General features: G+C 59.3%; 5 protein-coding genes across 5 annotated transcripts; 4 read left to right on the top strand and 1 right to left on the bottom strand.

The window, feature by feature from the left end:
* Positions 1-2,119: 2,119 nt before the first annotated feature.
* Positions 2,120-2,488, top strand: P884DRAFT_231963 (uncharacterized protein; the record flags this gene model as incomplete). Its single annotated transcript, XM_069439835.1, has 2 exons — positions 2,120-2,395; positions 2,457-2,488. Coding segments are annotated over exons 1-2 (294 nt in total), but the record flags the coding sequence as incomplete, so codon positions are not given.
* Positions 2,489-2,711: 223 nt separating this feature from the next.
* On the top strand, positions 2,712-4,049 carry P884DRAFT_211300 (kinase-like domain-containing protein; the record flags this gene model as incomplete). The annotated part of the gene is made up of 2 exons (XM_069439079.1): positions 2,712-2,873; positions 2,946-4,049. 2 exons carry the CDS (start codon positions 2,712-2,714, stop codon positions 4,047-4,049), a joined length of 1,266 nt encoding a protein of 421 aa, XP_069293890.1.
* Positions 4,050-5,152: 1,103 nt separating this feature from the next.
* Positions 5,153-6,391, bottom strand: P884DRAFT_317669 (alcohol dehydrogenase-like protein; the record flags this gene model as incomplete). The annotated part of the gene is made up of 2 exons (XM_069445322.1): positions 5,153-5,735; positions 5,808-6,391. The coding sequence occupies 2 exons, from the start codon at positions 6,389-6,391 to the stop codon at positions 5,204-5,206; spliced, it is 1,116 nt and encodes a 371-aa protein (XP_069293889.1). The 3' UTR covers positions 5,153-5,203.
* Positions 6,392-7,026: 635 nt separating this feature from the next.
* On the top strand, positions 7,027-8,349 carry P884DRAFT_211250 (uncharacterized protein; the record flags this gene model as incomplete). Its single annotated transcript, XM_069439074.1, has 1 exon — positions 7,027-8,349. The coding sequence occupies one exon, from the start codon at positions 7,027-7,029 to the stop codon at positions 8,347-8,349; it is 1,323 nt and encodes a 440-aa protein (XP_069293888.1).
* Positions 8,350-9,203: 854 nt separating this feature from the next.
* Positions 9,204-22,037, top strand: P884DRAFT_211198 (polyketide synthetase; the record flags this gene model as incomplete). Its single annotated transcript, XM_069439066.1, has 6 exons — positions 9,204-10,205; positions 10,400-15,723; positions 15,832-16,131; positions 16,276-18,133; positions 18,311-18,893; positions 18,982-22,037. The coding sequence occupies 6 exons, from the start codon at positions 9,204-9,206 to the stop codon at positions 22,035-22,037; spliced, it is 12,123 nt and encodes a 4,040-aa protein (XP_069293887.1).
* Between the last annotated feature and the right edge of the window lie 518 nt (positions 22,038-22,555).

The following is a 22,555-nucleotide window of genomic DNA, read 5'->3' as shown; positions in this document are numbered from 1 at the left end:
TTATATAGAGAGTATATATATACTCCGAACCTACCAAGAAGCCGAACGTAGGAATCCTAGGAAATACGGTCGCAAAGGGACCTAGACCTCGTTTTACAGGGTATAGGGACCCGTAACCATCGTTTGGCAAGGAGGGTTCTACAGTAGCTAATGGACCTAGGGAGGCTCCCGGAATACCGCCTCGCAAGGAGGCTAGACCGGGAGGGAAGGCCTCTATAGGGCTATTCTAGCTACTTTTCCTTTTCTCTGTAGTGTACTAGTTTTCTGGATTAGGCGTTAAAGACAGGACAGAGGTTTTTATCTGGCCTATTAGGTACGGTTTCCTTTGTATATAACTAGAGAGGCTCTGGTATACTTATTAGTATAACGGCGTAGGACTAATAATAATAATAATATATATACTCCGGTTAGGGCCTAATTAGGTACTAGGTTAAGGCCTAACTAGGTCCTAAGCATATACCCTATAAACGCCCTATAAATGTATATAGGTCTAGTCTAAAACCGGGTATAGCCTATTATCGATTAGCCTAGATAGAGCCTAGGCCTATAACATACCCCCCTTCTTTTCCTAATTAGATGCCTAGGTAGGTCTATCTAGTATTACTATAGTAACAGGTCTTATACGTACTAGCAGCCTATATATATAACCTAGCTTTGTTTAGGTCCTATATAGGTCCTAGTCTTTATTTTAGTACTATATAGGTCCTAGCCTTTGTTTAAGTTTAAAGTAGGGCCTAGTCTTTGCTTAGGCCTTATATATACTTCCCTAGCCCTACTCTCTAAATATATATAAATTTCTCCTCTTACTCCCTCTATCTTCTACTTCTTCCCTTTCTTAACCTATATACTCCCCTCTTATCTCTGCCTACCTATATATCGTTCTATTACTTATACCTATATTATACCCTTAAAATTTTTTTTATTTAGAATATCTATTATAGTTTGCTTACTTGGTAATAGTAGTAGTAGTTACTATCCTAGTAGTAATAAGAATAAAGATTATAGTATAAGTTTTCCCTCTATTTTCTTAACTATAATTATAATATATATATATTAGGTCCTTACTAACTGCCTAATTTTTAGCGTAAGAATTAGAATATTTCTCTTAGTAGGTTTACTATTAAGGGTAACTCCTCTAACAAGGAGTTTAAACTCTAGCCTAAGAAGTTATAATATTATCTTAATTATATTTACTATATTCTAAGTAATAATAATATTATATATACCCTTAGCTATAGTATATCCTATATAATATATCGTTCTACCTATAATCCTTATATCTAGGACCTATAGTTATAGGCAAATAATCTATATTTATATATAGGTATCTATAAGATTATATATTATTATAATAAGGGTATAGCCCTAGAGACCCCCCCTTAGCTAAAGACTATAACATATAATATATATAAGGTAATCCTTATACCTATATTCTCTACCTTAGTATATTCCTTTACTATAATTTTAGAGGCTATATAGGCTAACTACTCCCCTACCTAGCTTACTTTCTCCCCTACCTAGTCTATTAACTCTTCTTACTATAGTAATAACTATACCCTAGTTACCTTTCCTTATACCTCCTCTTACTATAGTAATACTATCTAGGTTACTACCGACCCTACCCCTACCTTATAAGCTACTAGGTAGCTTATATACTATACTATTATATAAAACAATACTATATTATATTAGATATAATATATAAACGAGATAATTATATAGTAGTTATAATAGAATTACTTAGTTTAGTTACTAAGTTACTAAAACTAAGTATAATTATTATAATATTAATATTAAACTAATTATTAGAGTAATATAAATCTAGTACTAATGGTTATTAGATGATTAGTTATAGTGCTCGCTACCATTTGATAGAGGTCTGGTTATAGTAATTAAAATAGTTCAAAAGATCGACGTCCTCTATTAACGTTTATAGGCCCTGTGGCTCTGTATAAGAAGAGGATAGGCATAAAGAACCTACCGTTTACAGACTCCACAGGGCAGTTATCTTATCTATCCTTACATGATGGACGCGTCTATAGACGCGTATTGCATCACAAACACACCCGAACCTGACTGGACGTCGCCAGGTTTAATTAAATTTCGACCGTGGCCGGATAATACTACAGAGTAATGGATTCGACTTTTCACAACCACCGCCTAGCCGCATCAATAATGGCCGAACCATTGAGCGATTACGAAGCTGCGCTTTCCGCGATCCGCAAATCAGGCCTAGGGCATCCAGACAGGCCACTCCTCGAGAGTTTTATTGACGATTCCGTTGACCGTGGTCGAGCTGCAGCGTTTCTGCTCAGGCGATTGTCTCGTGACACCACCACATCCAACCCCGATATTGGAGCATTTCTGGCTGATTGGAAACGTACCATTGCCATGTGTAATATCCCCAGTGAGGAAGCCTTCCACGGCGTGGGTTGTTATGCTGACTTAGTTGCAAGTCGTGCGCGGTAGTGGCTGCGAAGCGCCTGACAGAAGCGTCATCGCCAGCGTTGCGCGAAGAGACGGCGGGAAGTGCTGCATCACCGGCCTTCAGGGCTCATTCTGGGATCCTTTGGTTGTTGTGCCCATCCTCCCAAAAATAAAGCCTACAGACATTGTAACCAGTGTGGGTGCCACCTAATAATAATCAGCTCGTTACACCAACTGGGCATTCATGGCTAACTGTTACATGCGTTTCAAAGCCCTGTGGTGAAATGCTTGGAGCTTTTCTGACACCTGAACTAAGAGATCGGCTGCTCTTCGATGCCGAGAACAAGTCATACGGTCGGATCGAGAACCACTGGCTCCTCCGCAGATCTGCTGCAGATGCCTTTGCTCAAGGGTATTTTCAGCTTTCGTTCTACAAAAAGTCCAAGGTAGGCCATTTATTCTCTCAGGGTTAACACACGGCATCTATCAAATACAAAGTTATGCTCACAAGCGCTTAGTATGAAGTTTCGAAAATCCTGACGGGCGGACCCCGATATCCTCCCATTCTTGACCAGGTGAAGGATTTTCGACGCGCCTCTTTTGTCGATTCCTCTCGCTCCAACATCAACATTCCGAAATGTTGGGCTCTAGAGATTTTATCCCGCTTCGCTATTCCGCTTCGATGGACATACATTGCTCAAGAGATTGCCGGTAACCAACGTAAGCAGTCTTATGCCGCGTTCCTATCTCCATTTTCCTCGACCTTGACATTGCTCTCGGACACCTGCGCAACCATTCTGAAGACACTCTGGCTCCTCGTACCTGGGGCCATGCGTATTCGAATGTATCGCAGTCTGGCGTCTCTCGGCGCACGCATGTATGGCTTCACCGACAGCCCCAACGTGCAGCAACTTCCTTTCGGGCTCTATCTCAAGAGGGTCAGTTTGGCGCGGCGCGAGAGCCTGGTGAACGAGCACGCAGCACTAGAACTGGTGCGACGCCATACGAACGTGCCAATTCCCCGCGCCCTAGATTTAATCTCAGACTCGAGCCACATCTACCTCTTGACTACGCGAATTCCCGGCTATAAACTCGGTCTGTGTATCGATACCATGAGCGACGAAGACACTGCTCGGCTGGTTCACGAATTACGTCGCCACATAGCCGCGCTTCGCGTGATTCCCAGGCCTCTCGGTTGGAAGCATGCAATCTCCAGCGCTGTTGATGGACCTTGTTTTGACTATCGAATCAATGCCGCGCTGGACTATGACGAGAATCGAGGCGACGTCGTGGGACCTTTCCTAAGCGAGGATGATTTCAACGAAACTCTGCGATGCGGTGCGCTGCCAGAGGTGGTCCACCGTGGTGGACATAAGATGGTATTTACGCATGGTGATCTTAACCTGAGAAATATTCTTGTAGACGGTCATGGGAGACTTGCTGGCATTGTCGACTGGGAAAACGCTGGATGGTTCCCAGAGTACTGGGATAATACCAAAGCGTATTTTGTGACTAAACTGGATCAGCGGTGGCTCGGGATGGTCGATGATGTGTTCCGCCAGTTTGGAGATTTTGGGCAGGAGTTGCAAACAGAGCGTGAGCTCTGGAATTATTGTTTCTGATATACCCTAAGCTTTTTAATTGCGATAGAGTTCCTTGGCCGCGAATAAACATCCGTTTCCCGACTCGGAATGTAGGAAATAAAACCGGAATCCGCGGACAATAGAATGTCCATATCAGGTTTAAGTGTATTAAAGAAGGCCTTCCAACTATGCATGCCGTGCATAAATAGTTAAAAGTCAAGATGCTATGTAACTGCCCGAGTTAAGCCCTTGACCTGATATATGGTATGGGACATTGATTGCTAATATGCTGAACACGGATGTTCATCAACGGACGTGTATCATCCAGAGGCGGCCAAATCTCGCCAGCGGGTCACGATAATGACCGGCAGAGGAGACCCGACAATTGGAACGTAGCTAATGTCAATCGACCGTGCAGAGTCCTAGACAGATCACGCCCAATCCTCTACCTCGCTATTGACACAGCATGTTCTTGACTGCACTGAGGCCCTAACCATGGCATGGCCGACCCCATTGCGGAAGGTTAGCAGACCGGATCACGGTCTGCTGAAATTCCCGAGAATTTGTCTCCTTCTGAACGCGGCCAGCCTCTTGCAACCTGGTCAGCCTGAAGCTCGGGTTCCTCTGTTGTTGGCAGCGGCGGTGGACCAAGCCAAGAAGACGGATCTAGCTCCGAGGTTTAATCACCGCGCTACCCGCAGCTTCCATGGCTGTCTCTTCTGGTGTCCCGGTATGTAAGCTGGGTTCTTGAGCGGCGTGCCCGGGTAAGATAGGGCCAAGTAAAAGGTGTAAACCGACTTCCGCATTGTACGGCTTTCCGTTACTTCCAGTTGCCTCATATTACATCAGGACTTTCATCCAGTTCTCGAGCACCAGCTAGAGAACAACGAACAGCTAATGATGCTTCCGGCAGAGAGAAAAATCTCTGCTCCGAGCCTCACTCGCGGCAAAGTTGTTTAGCCACCAGATGGCTCAAAGCCGTTGCAGATAGTCATATCCCAGCAAAATAACGGCAATACAGTATTACAAAGGTCCGCAACTGTCTCGCCATGTTCGCTATCATGGAAGTGTACCCGCCGTGAAAAGGAAAGACAAGAAGAGCTTACAGCCGTAACACAACGTGAGAGATTCAGGGACACTGACGGAGGAGAGTTGTTCGGAGGTTAAAGCACTATAAGATGATGGTGTGACTGCTAGCGGATTAGGTACACCAGCTTTTTGCCCGAGACTTCACCTCGCTTGAGTCTTTCGACCCCCGCGACGATACCGTCGAAGCCGCTCTCCGTGTCTAGCTCGATCGGATGCGGCCGGATCTTCCCCTCCCAAACCAGGGCCTCCGTTCTCTTGAACCAGGCCCGTCCCCACATCCCTAGTTCGGGGTCTGGGGGGCTCCCGTAACCTCTATCAAGCGCAATTTCGTACCCCAACAGCCTGATCCCTAGTACCCAGCTCGCACGCACAGCCTTGCGAATACCTGCCAGCTCGTCCGGGACCAGCTCGAAACCGACATAGCGCCCGCCTGCGCGGCCGATGCTGGCGTAGCACTGACGCAGCGAGTTCGCGCTGGCAATGATGTCCATGACGAAGCTAAGGCTGTTGTTGGTGTAAGCGCGTATCGACTCACCGAGATTTGGCGAGTGGTAGTCGAAGGCCTTGTCGGCGCCGTAGGACTCTACAAGAGCAAAGTTCGCAGGTGAACAAGTGGTGACCACGCGAAACCCGGCTCTGTCGTTCTCGGGGTCAGCGTCAACGTTCAGTTTAACTCTCGTCCGCGGGGGGTCTTCTTAGGCTTCGCACAGCTTCAAAATCTGGATAGCCATGGTACCGCTGGCCGTGCTTCCTCCGTACACCAAGACCCATGGGGGTTGGCCGCCTGCTCTTGTTTTGACGGGCTGCTCAGGAGAACCGGGCAAGTTCAAATGGCGCTCGTGAAACGCTGCCAGTCCGACCGTTCCGACGACGCAAAGGCCGATCGCGGCCGCCACATGAAAATCCATGCCATCTGGAATGCGCCAGAGTGCATCGGCACGGACGGCGATATACTCGGCAAAAGTGCCATCCTGCGGTTTCAGACGGTTGCTCGCGTGCACAGCGCCTGCTACCCGGTCGCCCGGCTTGACGTCGAATTTGCCGGGGCGCACGTCGTCACCGACCCGGACAACCGTGCCGGAGAAGTCGGCCCCTACCCCAGCACCCGGACAGGGGAAGTTGGTAGGCATCTTCCAGTCGCAGGGGTTCAGGGCAACCGCGACCACCCGAACGAGCACCTGGTCGGGGAGCAGTTGCGGGACCTCTCGAGTCTCCGTGAACTGGAGAACCCCTGGCGTCGAAGACTGAATGAGCGCCCGCTGGACACGGGGGATTTGTTCGTCGATAGCCATGATGATTCTTCTGGTTTGGTCGAGTCGGTCTCTGGTGAGTGTCAAGATGGAGTAGAACGACCCCTCAACGCGTCTTCCCCGTTTGGCCCTTGTCAGTAGGAACGCGCGTGAGTGAAGCAATGGTGTGTTCTATGTTAGGTCCGCACGAAGGGGCGGTGGTGAAATCACGAGAAGGGGTAAAGATCCAAAGCGGACCACGTCCCTGCGTGGGATTGTTTACATGTGGCACTGCAATACCCAATGGTTCGTTTTGTTCCGATTGGTATCCGAGACAGTGGTGTTTCCGCGGTGCCGTGGCTTGCTTTTTGTTCGGTCTCCGATGTCGATGTGGTCCGAGGACCCTGCTGACTGGCGCTCTCTTCAACACCGATTATCCACGGTTGCCGAAAGAGGCGGAGGAATAACCGCATGCCTGAAACCGCCGAGTCTAGGGTGCTAGGGTAAGATCGGGTATCTCCCTTTTCTCCTAGTTGTCTACGGCAGGTCCGTCCAGTTCTGGGCCTCCAGACAATCTTCGCTCAGGAAACTCTTCCTCTACGCACACACCGTTGGCTTGCTTGGCCTCTCCAGATCCAACAAGACGCTGGACGCTGCTCAGACCCCCTGGCCCATCCGTTTCGATCAAGCTCTTCGACATGGGTTATCTCGTCAAACTCGCCTGTAGTTTGCTGCTGCCACTGGCGACGGCCGACGTCAATCTCGCACAGCAGCCGTTGGGCGAATTTGAATGGCAGCCCAAGTTTGACGCGCCGAGCGGGGACCACACATCGTGCGCTGTCAGCCGCCTGAGTGCGTATGAGGTTGGAGAGGGGCCCGTCTCCTTTTCGCTCTCCCCGACCGAACATCCCGAAATCCCCAAGCTGTCGACAATCAACAGCACGGTGTGGGAGCAGTGGGAGTTTGACGCGGTCTCCGAGTCCGGAACGGGGAGCGTGCTCATGGGCTTCTCGAGAGATCCGTCGTATAGCTTCTTCGGGCAGGGAAACCTGCGTGTCGAGTTCTACATGACTCTTGAGGACGGCACTCGCATCCAGGAGCTCGAGTATACCGAGAGTTCGACGGTGATCGACTGTCCCGACTCGATACGGGGCATCTGGAACAGCTCGGATCGGTCGTACGCTTTCGAGATCTCGAGAGACATGCAGCGAGCCAGAGTCTGGTGGGACACGGGCCGCGAAAAGGGGTCCATCGCAATCGAGTCCACCACGACGCCGCATCTGGCCGACGGGGAGATCTGGCCACGGGAGGAGGGCGAGTCCCAGGCGAAGAAGAGCTGGCCCTCGGTCAAGCTGTCGCCGGGGCTGTATATGAGCCAACCGATCGCCGGTGGGAAGGTGACTGCTCACGTTCAGATTGGCAAAAAGACCATGAGCATCACCGGCTACGGAGCCCACTCCCGGTTGTGGGCGGAAAACAGCTGGTTCAAGATCTGTCGCGGCTGGCAGATCATGCGCGGGTTCCTCGGCCCCTACACCATCTCCTACTGGCGCCCACTGTCGAGGCTGGACGACTGGGTTCCGTACTTCGCCGCCCATCTCTTCAAACACGGCCGGCTCGTGTTCACCTCTCAGGTTGGCGCGCCCTCCCAACAAGTCGATTATTCGCAGTTCCACTCCGATTTCAGTGGCAACGTCAGCGGAAGCTTAGCAGACAAGGCTACGGGCCGGATTCTAGAGTTTGTATCCCCCTCCACAGGAAAGACGTGGCGCTTCCACCACCGTCATTTCGCAAAAATGTTCGAGATGGGCTTTGGAGGCGGGAGAGGCCTGACGGGCTTTTTGGATCAGATAGTAGGGGGCGAGGTAGGCACGGACGAGGAATTCACCGGCAGAGGATTTTCGGAGCAGGTTCTGCTTCCGGACGAGATCAAACAGTGGCAGATTTGGGTGGTTTACGGCATTGGGTTTCTTGGACGGTGGAAGAATACAGTGACAAATTTTATACTGTCTATCTGGTGAGGAGGGAGAGGGGGAACAGGTATTCGAACAACTTGGGTTGAAATGCAAAAACAACGACGTAATTAGTTGACCGTATGGGAGATTCTGAGCAAGTACCTAACTTAAAGATAGCCACCAACCACCAGTTCTCACATATACAAAAAACGCGTGGTGGTTACGTATTGCTGCTCATGGAGTACGTGCACACGATGCTTGTACGTACAGACATCGCGAATATGTGATTCTTGGGTTCCCCGTGATGAGAATAGTTACAGAAACCGATTCACCTAAGTGCCCGAAACTTGATTCCACATGGCAAGCAGTAAGAGCTAGCACACTACTGTGGCTTATTTTGGCAGCCCGAAACTTGATTCTACATAGCAAGCAGTAAGAGCTAGCATTACGACTCACTGCTGTGGCTTATTTTGCCAACCGGCAATCCTGGTTACGCTAGAAGGTCCCCTACCTATTATCAGTTAATGAATGCCGAAAACGGGGCGATCGAGAACCGAGCACGGAGACCGAAAGTCCACAGTCCGAAACAATATGGAGACCTTGTCGAGGCTCGGGGAAACACATCTCCGCAGAGCTCGCTTTGGCTCCTCTCCGAAGTCCACGGGGAGCGGCCCCGGGGACCAAGGATTCGTCGGAAAGAGAGCGCCACTCGACCCAAAGCTTAGGAGTGAATATAGGCAGTGGAAGAGGCCAGGCCCTTGGGCAGATACTGCTGACATGGCGGGTTATCTTACCTGAATCTCGAAACTAATTACGTCTTCTGCATTGACATCAAAGCTCGGTTCTCTCAACAGAATCACCGACAGACTTTACCAAGAACAACGCTTCCCTCGTTTGTACCTACCGGCTGAGCCATCATCATGGTGCAAACACCTAGACAAAAAAAGTTTGGCAACGAGCCGATTGCCATTATTGGAAGTGCGTGCCGGTTTCCCGGCGCCGCTAGCACATCTTCCAAGCTCTGGGAACTGCTCCGCAAACCCAAGGATCTGCTGACCAAGATCCCTCCGGACCGCTTCAACGCGGACTCGTTTTACCACCCCGACGGGGCTCACCATGGCGCCAGCAACGTGACCGAGAGCTACTTCCTGGAAGAAGACCCGCGGCTCTTTGACGCCGCCTTCTTCAACGTGAAGCCGGTCGAGGCGCACTCGATCGACCCGCAGCACCGGATGCTGCTCGAGGTCGTGTACGAGTCCCTCGAGGCGGCCGGCCAGTCTATCGAAGGGCTGGCCAAGTCCCAGACCGGCGTTTTCGTCGGCCTCATGTGCGCCGACTTCAGCGACCACATCCTCCGCGACATGGACGCGATCCCGACTTACATGGCCACGGGAACGGCCAGGAGCCTGATCTCGAACCGCATCTCGTACTTCTTTGACTGGCACGGCCCCTCCATGACGATTGATACGGCCTGCTCGTCCAGCCTGTTTGCCGTCCACCAGGCGGTCCAGCTTCTGCGCAGCGGCGATTCGGACCTGGCAGTCGCGGCCGGTTCGAACCTGATCCTCGGACCCGAGCTCTACATCGGAGAGTCCAAGCTGAAGATGCTCTCGCCGACCGGCCGATCCCGGATGTGGGACGCCGATGCGGACGGCTACGCGCGCGGGGAGGGCGTTGCCGCCGTCATCTTGAAGCGCCTGAGCGATGCGATCAGGGACGGGGACCACATCGAGTCCATCATCCGCGAGTCCGGCATCAACTCGGACGGCCGAACCAAGGGACTCACCATGCCTAACGAGCTGGCACAAGCCGACCTGATCGTCAGGACGTATCGAAAGGCTGGGCTGGACCCTACCAAGGAAGAAGAGCGGTGCCAGTACTTTGAGGCCCACGGCACCGGCACCGAAGCTGGCGATTGTCGCGTAAGTACCGACCCCGTAGCAGTTCATTATTACCAGCATCCTTTTCCTCTTCACCACCATAATTACCATTATTACATCTTCTTCCTCCTCACCCTCGAATTGCCCGCCCCTGCCACCACAAAGCTTGCGTGCACTGGGGCCAGGGCCCAGGACGCCCCCGCTAATCCGTGTCTACCGCTAATCCGTCTCTACAGGAGGCCGAAGGGATCAGCCGTGCTTTCTTTGGATACCAGGGAGGGAATGAGGGCGGCCCAGCTCCGCCGAGCCAGTCGGAGAAGCTCTACGTCGGGTCGATCAAGACGGTGGTCGGCCACACAGAAGGCACCGCCGGCCTGGCCGGACTGCTCAAGGCGTCCCTGGCGATCCAGCACTCGACAATCCCGCCCAACATGCTTTTCGAACGGCTGAGTCCCAAAGTGGCGCCGTTCTACAAGGGCGTCGAGATTGCTACCGAGGCCAAGCCGTGGCCGAAGGCGAGCGATGTTCGCCGAGCAAGTGTCAACAGCTTCGGTTTCGGAGGCGCCAATGCCCATGTCATCCTTGAGAACTACGAGCCACCTGCCGTTGCGGCGGCCGGGGCCGGGGCCGGGGCCGGGGCCGGGGACGCCGCGTCCCAGACTTCGTTTACCCCGTTTGTGTTCTCGGCGGCATCCGAGACGGCGCTGGAGGGTGTGTTGGAGGCGTACGCCGCTCATCTCCGAGAGAATCCGGATCTGCCGCTCCGGGACCTCTCATATACGCTGCACTCGAGACGGTCGGCACTGGGCGTCAGGGCGGCACTCCCGGCCGTGGCGTCGACCCAGCAGCTTGCCAATAGCATCAGCGACCATCTCGAGCTCGCCCGTGCCGGTCGCAACGACAAGAGCGCGGGGCAAGGCGCCAGCGTAGGCAGCCGGCCCATCGCGGCGACCCCTCGTCTGCTCGGCGTCTTCACCGGCCAAGGCGCGCAATGGGCCGCGATGGGAAAGGAGCTGATCCAGGGCTCCGCCTTTGTGCGCGACCGGATCAAGTCCCTGGAGAGCGCACTCTCCGACCTTCCGGCCTCGGCCCGACCGTCGTGGTCGCTGACCGACGAGCTGTTGGCGGACGCGGCCTCGTCCCGCCTCGGGGAAGCACTCCTAGCCCAGCCCCTGTGCACGGCCGTCCAGATCGTGCTGGTCGACCTCCTCCGGGAGGCGGGCATCGAGTTTGCCGCCGTCGTAGGCCACTCGTCCGGCGAGATCGCCGCGGCTTATGCGGCTCGGATCATCAGCGCCGAGGAGGCCATCAAGATTGCCTACTACCGCGGCCTGTGCGTCGAGGAACACGTCAAGACGGAGGGTGCCATGATGGCAGTCGGTACCTCGTACGAGGACGCCACCGAGCTGTGCAACCTCGACGCATTTTCCGGCCGGCTCGGCATCGCCGCGTGTAACTCCCCGTCCAGCGTCACGCTCTCGGGCGACGCCGCCGCCATCCGGGAGGCCAAGGACATTCTCGACGACGAGAAGAAGTTCGCCCGGCCCCTCAAGGTGAACAAGGCGTATCACTCGCACCACATGGCGGCCTGCTCGGCGCCGTACAAGCAGGCACTGGAAGCGTGCAACATCGAGCCCCGACAGTCGACCGGAGACGGAGGAGGATGCGTCTGGTACTCGAGCGTGTATCCGGGCACCGCCATGGGAACGACGGCGGCACATCTCGAGGATCTCAAGGGCGAGTACTGGAAGGACAACATGCTGCGGCCGGTGCTCTTTGCCCAGGCGCTCGAGACGGCAATCGAGCGAAACCAGGATTCCCCTTTCAACCTGGTCATCGAGGTCGGACCCCATCCGGCGCTGAAAGGCCCGGCCTCCGAGACCCTGACGGCCTTGTACGGCAAGAACCAGCTTCCCCTGCCGCCCTACGCCGGAACTCTCTCCCGCGGGTCGGGCGACATTGCCGCGCTGTCCGTCACCCTCGGGACCGCGTGGAGCCGCTTCGGCAGTCCATTTGTCAACTTTGCTCAGTACGAGGCCCTGCTCACGGGCGAGCCCCGGTCGGCGAGGAAGGTAGTCCCCAACCTCCCGACGTATAAGTGGGACCACGACAAGGTGTTCTGGCACGACACGCGTCTCTCGCGGGCCATGCGCAACCGCAAGGAACTGCCGAACCCGCTTCTGGGGCGCAGGATCCCCGACGGGGTCACGGACGAGATGCGCTGGCGCAACATCATCCGGCCGAGCGAGCTCCCCTGGATCAGTGGCCACCAGCTGCAGGGCCAGATGGTGTACCCGGCCGCCGCCTATCTCTCGACCGCCATCGAGGCGTGCGCGTTCCTCGCCGAGGGAGGAAGCGTGGTCGAGTCGGTCGAGATCCGCGACTTTGACCTGGGCAAGGCGCTGGTGTTCGACGGCAACACGGAGCAGACGGGTGTCGAGACCCTCTTTTCCCTCTCCAACATAGTCAAGAAGGGGCCGAAGCAGATCACGGCCAACTTTGCCTTCCACGCCGCCCTGGGCGCCGACGCCGACGTGCTCTCGCGCCTGGGCAGCGGCCGCGTCCTCGTCACCCTGGCCGGGACCGGGGCCGGGGCCGGGGCCGGGACCGGTCGTCTGCTTCTTCCTCCCCAGCGGGCGCCGGAGCCGGCGGACACGGCCGAGGTGCGCGAGGACGAGTTCTACGCCTCGCTGGAGAAGCTCGGCTACGAATATACCAACGACTTCCGCGCCCTGTCGGGCATGAGGCGGAAGCTGGACCGCGGCTCGGCGTACGTGCGCGTCCCCGGCCACGAGCTCGCGGCGGATGCCGTCCTGGTCCACCCGGCCCTGCTGGACTGCGCCCTGCAGGCCATCTTCCTGGCGTACTGGTATCCCAACGACGGGAGCCTCGACCAGCTGCAGGTACCGACGGGGATCGCCAGCCTGACCGTCAACACGTCGCTGTGCAGAAAAGACCTGGCCGAAGGGGTCCGGCTTCCGCTCGAGTCCTTCCTGACCGAGGACCCGCTCAGCACGGCCACCATCGGCGGAGACGTCGAGGTGTACGGCCGGGACGGGCGGACGCCCCTGATCCAGGTGCAGGGGGTCCGCATCACGCCGCTGGCCACCACGCGCACCGGCCAGGCGGATCGGCAGCTCTTCATGGAGAACGTGTGGGGGCCGGGGGCGCCGGACGGCACCCTGGCGGCCGACAACCGCGCCGGCGCGGCCGACTTCGAGCTGGCCTCGGATCTCGAGAGGCTCACCATCTACTTCATGAGGAAGCTGGTGCGCGACATCCCGCCGAGCCGGCGCCAGGGCCTCGAATGGCACCACGAGGCGCTGTTTGACTTTGTCGAGCACGTGCTCGAGCAGACGGCCAAGGGGCGGCAGCGGTTCTGCAAGCCGGAGTGGCTCGACGACACGTGGGAGCGCGTCTCGCACATCCGGGCAAAGCACCCCGACAGCATCGAGGTCGAGCTGACGCACGCGGTCGGCGAGAACCTGGCGGCGGCGGTCCGGGGCGAGACCCAGATCCTGCAGCACATGTTCAAGGACAACCTCCTGAACCGCTACTACGTCGAGGCGCTGGGCATCCGCGAGACGACGGCGTTCCTGGCCCGGACCGTGGCCCAGATCGTCCACCGCTACCCGCACATGGACATACTCGAGATCGGAGCCGGCACGGGCGGTGCCACCAAGGCCATCTTCCGCGAGATCGGCCGGACCTTCTCGTCCTACACGTACACCGACATCTCGACCGGCTTCTTCGAAAAGGCGCAGGAGGTCTTCGCCGCCACGGCCGACAAGATGATCTTCCGCGCCCTCGACATCGAGAAGGACGTGCTCGAGCAGGGATACCGGGAGGGCGCGTACGACCTCATCATCGGCTCCCTGGTCCTGCACGCCACCAAGAGCCTGGACAAGACGATGCAGGCGACCCGGCGGCTGCTGAAGCCGGGCGGCTACCTCGTCCTCCTCGAGCTCACCAACCTCGACGTCCTCCGGACCGGCTTCGCCATGAGCGGCCTGCCCGGCTGGTGGCTCGGGCGCGACGACGGCCGGCGGTACTCGCCGTGCGCCACGTCGGCGAGGTGGCACCAGGTCCTGCTGGGCGCCGGCTTCTCCGGCATCGACACCATCACGCCCGAGGTCGACGTGCTCCCGAGGCCCTTCTCCGTCATCGTCTCGCAGGCGGTCGAGCCGCGCGTGAACCTGCTCCGCGAGCCGCTCTCGCACCCGGCCGAGTCCAACGGGTCCGCGGCCGACGGCGGAGAGCTCGTCGTCGTCGGCGGGCAGAGCCTGGCGACCGTCATCCTGATCGACAGCGTGCTCGACCTCACGAGGCACTTCGGCTTCGCCGTCACCCGGCTGTCGTCGCTCGACGAGTTCGACGCCGCCGCCGTCTCGCCCACCGCGCTCGTCCTCAACCTCGCCGAGCTCGACCAGCCCGTCTTCTCGAACCTCACCGGCGAGACCATGCGGGGCCTGCAGAGCATGCTGGACTACCAGCGCACCATCCTGTGGGTCACCCAGGGTTGCCGCGCCGAGCAGCCCTACATGAGCATGAGCGTCGGCCTGGGTCGCACCGTCGCCCTCGAGGCCCCCGGCGTCAAGATGCAGTTCCTCGACCTCGACATCTCGCGCAAGCCCAACTCGAAGCTGGTGGCCGAGGCGCTCATCCGCCTGCGCTTCACCCGCGAGGAGGGATCGACAAGGGGGATGTTGTACTCGACCGAACAGGAGCTCGTCGAGGATGACGGCCGGATCCTCGTGCCGCGCCTGCTCCCCATCCGACCGGCCAACGACCGGTACAACTCGTCCAAGCGGAAGATCACCAAGCTTACCGAGGTCGGCGGCGTCGGAAGCCCCCCGCTCGTCCTGGCGTCGACCGATGCCGGATACGCGGTCCACGAGGGCGCGTCCGACGACGCCAAAGCCTCCGACGACACGGCCATCATCCGCGTCACGGCGTCGACGTTGCTCCCCGTGATCGGGAACCTGTACGGCGTGCTCGGACAGGAGGAGGACTCGGGGGCCTGGGTCTTGGGGCTGTCGAGTACTAACGGCTCCCGCGTCGCCGTCCCACGGGGCCAAGTCAGGGCCGTAGGGGATGATGCTATGTTAAAAAAGGAAGAAGCGGATGCAAGCTCGGATGTGGAGCAGCAGCAGCAGAAGACGCTCCTCCTCCTCGCCTTGCTCGCCGTCGAAGCGCAGTCCAGCCAGATCCTCTCTGCCGTGCCACGAGACGGCACGCTCCTTGTCAACGAGCCTCCGGCGGGCTTAGCGGGCTCCCTCGTGCGGCGAGCTGCCGAACGCGGCACGACGGTGGTCTTCACGGCCTCGACGACCGACGCTGCCGACCTGGGCCTTCCCCATGGCCATCCCGTCGTGAGCCTATCGCCGCTGAGCTCCAAGAGAGCCGTTCGCGCCGCCCTTCCTGCCGACGTCGCCCTGTTCCTCGACTGCTCCGCCGAGCCCGAGGGCGTCGGGCTCGGGTCTCTAGTCGCGCCCTGCGTGCCTCCGTCTTGCCAGTCCGTCAAACTGGCAGAGCTTGGAGGGAAGCTACGGCAGCAGGCGTCGCCATCCGTCCTGTCCGAGATACTGGAGCAGACCATTTCCCGTCACGCGGACCGTGACCGAGCTGCTGAGGGCGGAGAGATCCGCTTCCGCGCGGTGACCCCTAGCACACTGGTCGACGCTCCCCCGTCCGACACCGAGCTCGCCTCGTTGCCGACGTTGGTGGACTGGAGGGCCGGCGACAAGGTGCCCGTCAGCCTGCAGTCGGTGGACAGCTTGATCCGCTTCGACGGCGCCAAGACCTATGTCCTGTTCGGCCTGACCAGCGACCTGGGCCGCTCGCTGGTCGACTGGATGACGTCCCACGGCGCAAGGAACGTCGTCATGACGAGTCGCCGTCCTAATATCGACCCGAAGTGGCTAGAGGAACGCCGGGCACAGGGCATCAGGATCCAGGCGTTTGCAAAGTAGGTCTACTACTAACCTCCCCTTTTTGTCTCTCTCTCTCTCTCTCCCTCTCTCTCTCTCCCTCTCTCTCTCTCCCTCTCTCTCTCTCATTTTCACTCCGCTGTCTCTTCAGCACGAAAGAAGCAAGTATTGACAACGACCAGTGACATCACCGACCCGGCCGCCGTCGAAGATCTGGTCAACGGCATCCGCCGGTCCTTCCCCCCCATCGCGGGTATAATGCACGGCGCAATGGTCCTCGAGGATGTCCCGTTCTCCGAGATGTCGCTCGAGATCATGAACAAGGTGGTACGACCCAAAGTTCTGGGCACCATCCACCTCGACCGTCTCTTCCAGGACGAGCAGCTCGACTTCTTCGTCTTCTTCTCCTCGCTCGCCTCGGCTTCCGGAAACCGCGGCCAGTCCAACTACAGCGCCGCCAACATGTACATGACAGCCAAGACGTTTGAGCGCCGGCGCAAGGGCCTGGCCGCTTCTGTCCTGCACCTCGGAGCCGTCATGGGCATAGGATACGTCATGCGCGAGGCGAGCGAGATCGTCTTCCCGGCCATCCGCCGCGCCGGATTCCAGTGGATGGACGAGCGGGCATTCCGCCAGTGCGTCGCCGAGGCCATCCTCGCCGGCCGCCCGGACTCGGGCCGCAGCCCCGAGATCGTGACCGGCCTGCGGGTCATCAACGTGGACGAGGAAGAGCCGGCGCCGTGGATGGACAACCCGCGCTTCCAGCACTGCATCGTCCGAGGCGGCACCGACTCGGGGGCCAAGAAGAACCAGGGAGGGGCGGCGGCCGGCGTCAAGACGAGGCTGCTCGAGGCCGCGACGCCCGAGGAGGTGCTCGACATCGTCCGCGATTCCTTCCTGCAGAAGCTCCAGATCATGCTGCAGACCGAGCTGCAGACGGACGACGAGCGGGCCAACATCCTGGCCGCCAACGCCGAGGACACGGGCATCGACTCGCTGGTCGCCGTCGAGATCCGCTCCTGGTTCCAGAAGGAGATGGACGTCGACGTGCCCGTCCTCAAGATCCTGGGCGGCGCGACCATGGCGGACCTCGTCGCGTTTGCCCACGAGAAGCTGCCCGCGGGGCTGACGCCCAACCTCGGGAACGAGTCTGCCGCCGCCGCCGCAGCAGCAGCAGCAGCAGCAGAGCGGAGCCAGTCGGAAACCGAAATTACCCCTGCGCCCGACGCGGTGGACACGTCCCGTACCTCCACCGTCTTCTCGACGCCGCCGACGCTGGACCCGGCGAGCAGCACCGGCTCCGATCGCCCGACGTCCGTCACCAGCAGCGGCCACACCACTCCGGCTCACGAGCTCGAGGCCGGAGTGCCACCGTTCACCAAGGACGAGGCCGGCGTCAGCCCGACACCGGCGCAGCCCCCCCCCGGTGCTCCCCCCAGTGCTCCGCAGGAACAGGATGTGGAGAGGACGGCGCCGATGTCGCTGGGCCAGTCTCGGTTCTGGTTTCTGAGGAGCTACATCGAGGACCAGACGACCTTCAACATCTCCTTCTCGGTGAGGTTGAAGGGGCCGCTACAGGTGGACAAGCTGGAGTCGGCCATCCAGACGCTCGGCCACCGCCACCAGGCCCTCCGGACGGCCTTTGTTGCTCGGCCGGGCCAGCTGCTCCCGACCCAGGCCGTCCTCAAGAGGTCTCTCCTCCGGCTCGAAAAGAGGCAGATCAAGGAGGCGGCCGAGGCGTCGGAGGCATTCGAGGCCATGAAGAACTACGTCTTCGCCATCGAACGCGGCGAGTCGATGCGCCTGGTGCTCCTCTCCCTGAGCCCGTCGGACCACTTCCTCGTGGTCGGCTACCACCACATCAACATGGACGGCGCCAGCCTCGAGGTCTTCATGGCCGACCTGACGAAGCTGTACACGGGCAGGCCGCTGGCGCCCCGGCCGTTCCAATACCCCGACTTCGCCGCGCGGCAGCAGCTCGAGGTGCAGCAGGGCAAGATGGACCGCGACATCGCGTGGTGGCAGGACCAGCTGGCCGGCGTTCCCGCCGCGATCCCCCTGCTCCCGTACGCCTCCGTCCGGGAGCGCACCGTGATCCGCAGGTACGACCACAACCGGGTGGACCGCCGCGTCGACGCCGCCCTGGCCGCCAGGATCCGAGACACGTGCCGGCGCGAGAAGGCGTCGCCCTTCCACTTCTACCTCGCCGTCTTCCAGGCGGCCCTCTTCCGCCTGCTCGGCACGGGCGACCTCTGCATCGGCATGGCCGACGCCAACCGCTTCGAGGGCGACCTCGCGTCCAGCGTCGGCATGTACCTCAACCTCCTCCCCCTGCGCTTCCGCCCGTCCGGAGACCGGATCTTCCGGGACACGCTCAAGGACGTGCGCCGGACCGCCTACGCCGCCATGGCGCACTCGCACGTCCCCTTCGACCTCGTCCTCAACAACCTCAAGATCCAGCGGTCCACGCTGCACAGCCCCTTGTTCCAGTCCTTCATCAACTACCGCGCCGGCGTGGCCGAGAAGCGGTCGCTCGGCGCCGTCGAGGGCGAGGGCGAGCAGTACCACTTCGGCCGGTCCGCCTACGACATCAGCCTCGACATCATGGAGAACCCGAACAGCGACCCCCGCCTCATGTTCCTCGTCCAGGAGCAGCTCTACTCGGAACACGAGGCCGGCATCTTGGCCGATACCTACATGCATCTGCTCGACCTCTTCGCGCGCAGACCGGACTCCACGCTCGCTTCGGCGCCCGCATTCGCGCCCGAGACCGCCGAGGAGGCCATCAGGCTCGGTCGAGGTAAGTTGGGATTGGGATTATTATTAAGGCGGGGGGAACAGCCGCCTTCGTATTCTTGTCTTCGCTAACCGACTCGTCATCTGCACAGGCAACCCCGTCGTCTCCGACTGGCCGCAAACCATCGTCCATCGGGTGGACGACATCATCCAGCGCAATCCCGACACCATCGCCGTGAGGGAGGCGCTAGGCGGACGGGTGTGGAACTACAGGCAGCTTCGCGACCGGGTCGGTGCCATCGCGAGAGCGCTGCTCGCGGCCGGCGTCACCGGGGGATCCCGCGTCGCCCTGTTCCAGGAGCCGGGCTTCGACTGGGTCAGCTCCCTGCTGGCCGTCATGCGCGTCGGCGCCGTCTTCGTCCCCATCGACCCCGGCACCCCTGTCGAGCGGCTAGCGGTCATCGCCGCGGCTGCGCGGCCGGCCGTTGCCCTCTCGCACGACGCCACCGAATCCGCCCAGGAGGCCGCTCTCGCCGTCATCCGGGACGCCGGTGCTCGGGTCGTCAACGTCTCTCGGGGAGAAGGAGAAGGCGAAGGCGACGTGGCGGGCGCGCCGGCCAACCTTGCCCAGCCGGACGAGGCCGCCGTCGTCTTCTTCACCAGCGGCACGACGGGCGTCCCAAAGGGCGCCATCGTCCCGCACCGGGGCATCACCAACTTCATGGAGCATACCTGCGACATTCGGGGCCCCGAGGTGGTGCTCTTCCACAGCGCCCTGGGCTTCGACCTCGCCATGTGGCAGTGCTTCAGCGGCCTGGCCCACGGCGGCACTCTGGTGGTCGCGCCCCGGTCCATGCGCGGAGACCCCGTCGCCATCACGGGGCTCATGGCCAAGGAGAAGATCACCTGCACGGGCGCCACGCCGTCCGAGTATCACAGCTGGATCCAGTACGGCTTCTCCAAGCTCGCCCAGTCCACCTCCTGGAGGGTCGCCATGACCGGCGGCGAGCAGTGCACGCCGAAGCTCGTCGACGACTTCCGGTCGCTCCGCCTCCCCGGCCTGCGCCTGTGGAACTGCTACGGCCCGTCCGAGGTCACCGTGGGCAGCAACCAGGCCGAGATCCCCCTGTCGGAGCCGCCGCGGGGCGCCGTGACCGTCGGCAAGGCGATGCCCAACCGCTCCGTCTACATCCTGGACGACCGGCTGGAGCCCGTGTGCGCCGGCGCGCCGGGCGAGGTCGTCATCGGCGGCGTCGGGGTAGGCCTGGGCTACCTCGGCAACGAGCATCTCACGGCCGAAAAGTTCGTGCCGGACCCGTTCGCGCCCGCCGGGGGATCCGCCAAGATGTACCGCACCGGCGACCGTGGCCGGCTGACTCGGGACGGAGAACTGGAAATCCTGGGCCGCATCGACGGCGACTCGCAGATCAAGCTGCGCGGCATTCGGATCGAGATGCAGGACGTCGAGCAGGCCATCCTCCGCTCCGCCGACGGCGCCCTGGCGAGCGTGTGCGTCACCGCCCGGGGCGAACCGCCGACCCTCGTGGCCCACGCCGTGTTCCGACCCGACGGCTCGGTGCCCCCACGGGAGCGGGACGCCTTCCTCCGCCGGCTGGCGAGCTCGCTGCCCCTGCCGCAATACATGCATCCGGCAGTCATCGTGGAGATCCCGTCCATGCCCCTGAACCTGCACGGCAAGCTGGACAGGCGCGCGGTGCAGGAGCTGCCGACGCGCGTCGTCGCTGGGGAGGAGGAGAAGGAGGAGGAGGAGGAGGAGAAGCGGCCGAGCGGCTCCTCCCCGGCCCCGTTGACCCAACAGGAGCTCCAGCTACGCAGCCGAATCTGGGAACGCGTCATACCCGAGGACGTCTTGTCGCTCTACACCGTCGACCGGGATACCGACTTCTTCCACGTCGGGGGCAACTCGATGCTGCTCGTCGAGGTGCAGCGCCGCGTCAAGGACGAGTTCGGTGCGAACCTGACCATCATGCGCCTCTTCGAAAACAGCACGCTCGGGGCCATGGCGGCGGCCGTTCACGACGCGGCCCTCGAGAGCGCCGGAGTCGATGCCGCCATCGACTGGGAGGACGAGACGGCCCTGACCAAGGACCTCGCCGACGCCGTTCCCTCCCCGCAGGAGCAGGCGGCGGCCGCGCGGCGCCGGCTTGATAATGACGGCCCCGGCGGCAAGATGATGGTCGTCATCCTGACGGGCGCGACCGGCTTCATCGGCCGCGAGCTGCTGGCCCGGCTGCTCTCGTCTCCCGACGTCGCCGAGGTCCGCTGCATCGCCGTCCGCGACCCGTCCAGGCTGGCCGACGTGGTCGAGTCGAACCCCGGCAGGGTGTCGGTGCACGCCGGCGACCTCACCTCCGTCGAGGAGGCGGTCGGGGAGGACGAGCAGCGGCTGTTCGCCGACGCGCACGCCGTCATCCACTGCGGCGCCGACGTGTCCTTCCTCAAGACGTACGCGACGCTGCGCCGGGCCAACGTCGGCTCCACCAAGGCGCTGGCCCGCCTCGCCCTCCGCCACGGGCTCGACTTCCACTACGTCTCGACCGCGGCGACCGGCCGCCTGCTCCTCGCCGACCCTTCTTCCTCCCCGCCGGCGCGCGCCGACGTCTTCGGCGAGGAGTCCGTGGCCGCGTACCCCCCGCCCCCCGGCTGGCTCGACCACTACGTCGCGAGCAAGTGGGCGAGCGAAGCCTTCCTCGAGCGGGCCGCCGCCCGCCTCGGCCTCCGCGTCTGGGTTCACCGGCCCACCAGCGTCACGGGCCCCGGCGCCGGCGAGACGGACGTCATGTCGACCGTCATGCGCTTCGCCAAGAAGCTGCGCGCCGTGCCCGTCTCGTCGCGCTGGCGCGGCTCCCTCGACTTTGTGCCCGTCGAGACCGTGGCCGACGGCATCGTCGGCGCCGTCATCCGGGCGCCCGAGCAGCAGCAGCAGCAGCAGCAGCAGGAGACCCCCGAGGAGGCGGGGTCGGTGCCCGTCAAGTTCCTGCATCACAGCGGCGGGCTCGTCATCCCCATCGAACGCCTGCAGAGCCACCTCGAGGAGGAGGACGGGGTCGAATACAGGACGGTCCCGTTGGGCGAGTGGATCGAGATGGCCGTGGCCGAAGGCTTGAACGTGCTCGTGGCCGCATACCTGGCCTCGGTCGATGAGATGGATACGGACATTGTCCTCCAGGCCTACGTCAAGGGATAATTGTTTTTTAATGTCTTCATTTTCTTTTGTTTTCTTGTTTTGTTTTTGTAGCTTAATTACCGGGTTCTTTTATTCGTTTTAGACGGCATATAATTATTAGAGGAATTGATTTGGAAAGAGCTGATTGATCGGGTAGTTATGTTTCATGACTCGATTATTAATACCGTTTTTGATAATTAATAGTTTAAAGTCCGATATTGTAAAGGAAGTAAGATAATGTCGTGGTATGTAGTTTCCAGCGTGAATAATTAGTTATCGAATCTGCTATAATAACTCTGAAACTGGTGGTGAATGCTAATATAATATAGAGTAAGAATGATAACTACAGATCTGGATTCATGACTCCATTAAGAGTATGAAGTATATTAATTATATAGCGGAGGCCGCCAAACGCCTTGTCCTGTTTCTAATTTTTAGGCCGTATACCACCTTTAAATACACATCTGGCCAGAAATCGGGGAAAATTCAAGGTGCAAATACCTATGTAATATCTACCCGCATTTTAATAGTACTTGATA

This window comes from Thermothelomyces heterothallicus (assembly GCF_042370625.1).
Source record: "Thermothelomyces heterothallicus CBS 202.75 unplaced genomic scaffold P884_scaffold_35, whole genome shotgun sequence".
In the NCBI taxonomy this organism is placed as follows: domain Eukaryota; kingdom Fungi; phylum Ascomycota; class Sordariomycetes; order Sordariales; family Chaetomiaceae; genus Thermothelomyces; species Thermothelomyces heterothallicus.
The sequence above is the reverse complement of the archived record's forward strand: the minus strand, read 5'-3'. Positions and strand labels throughout refer to the sequence as shown.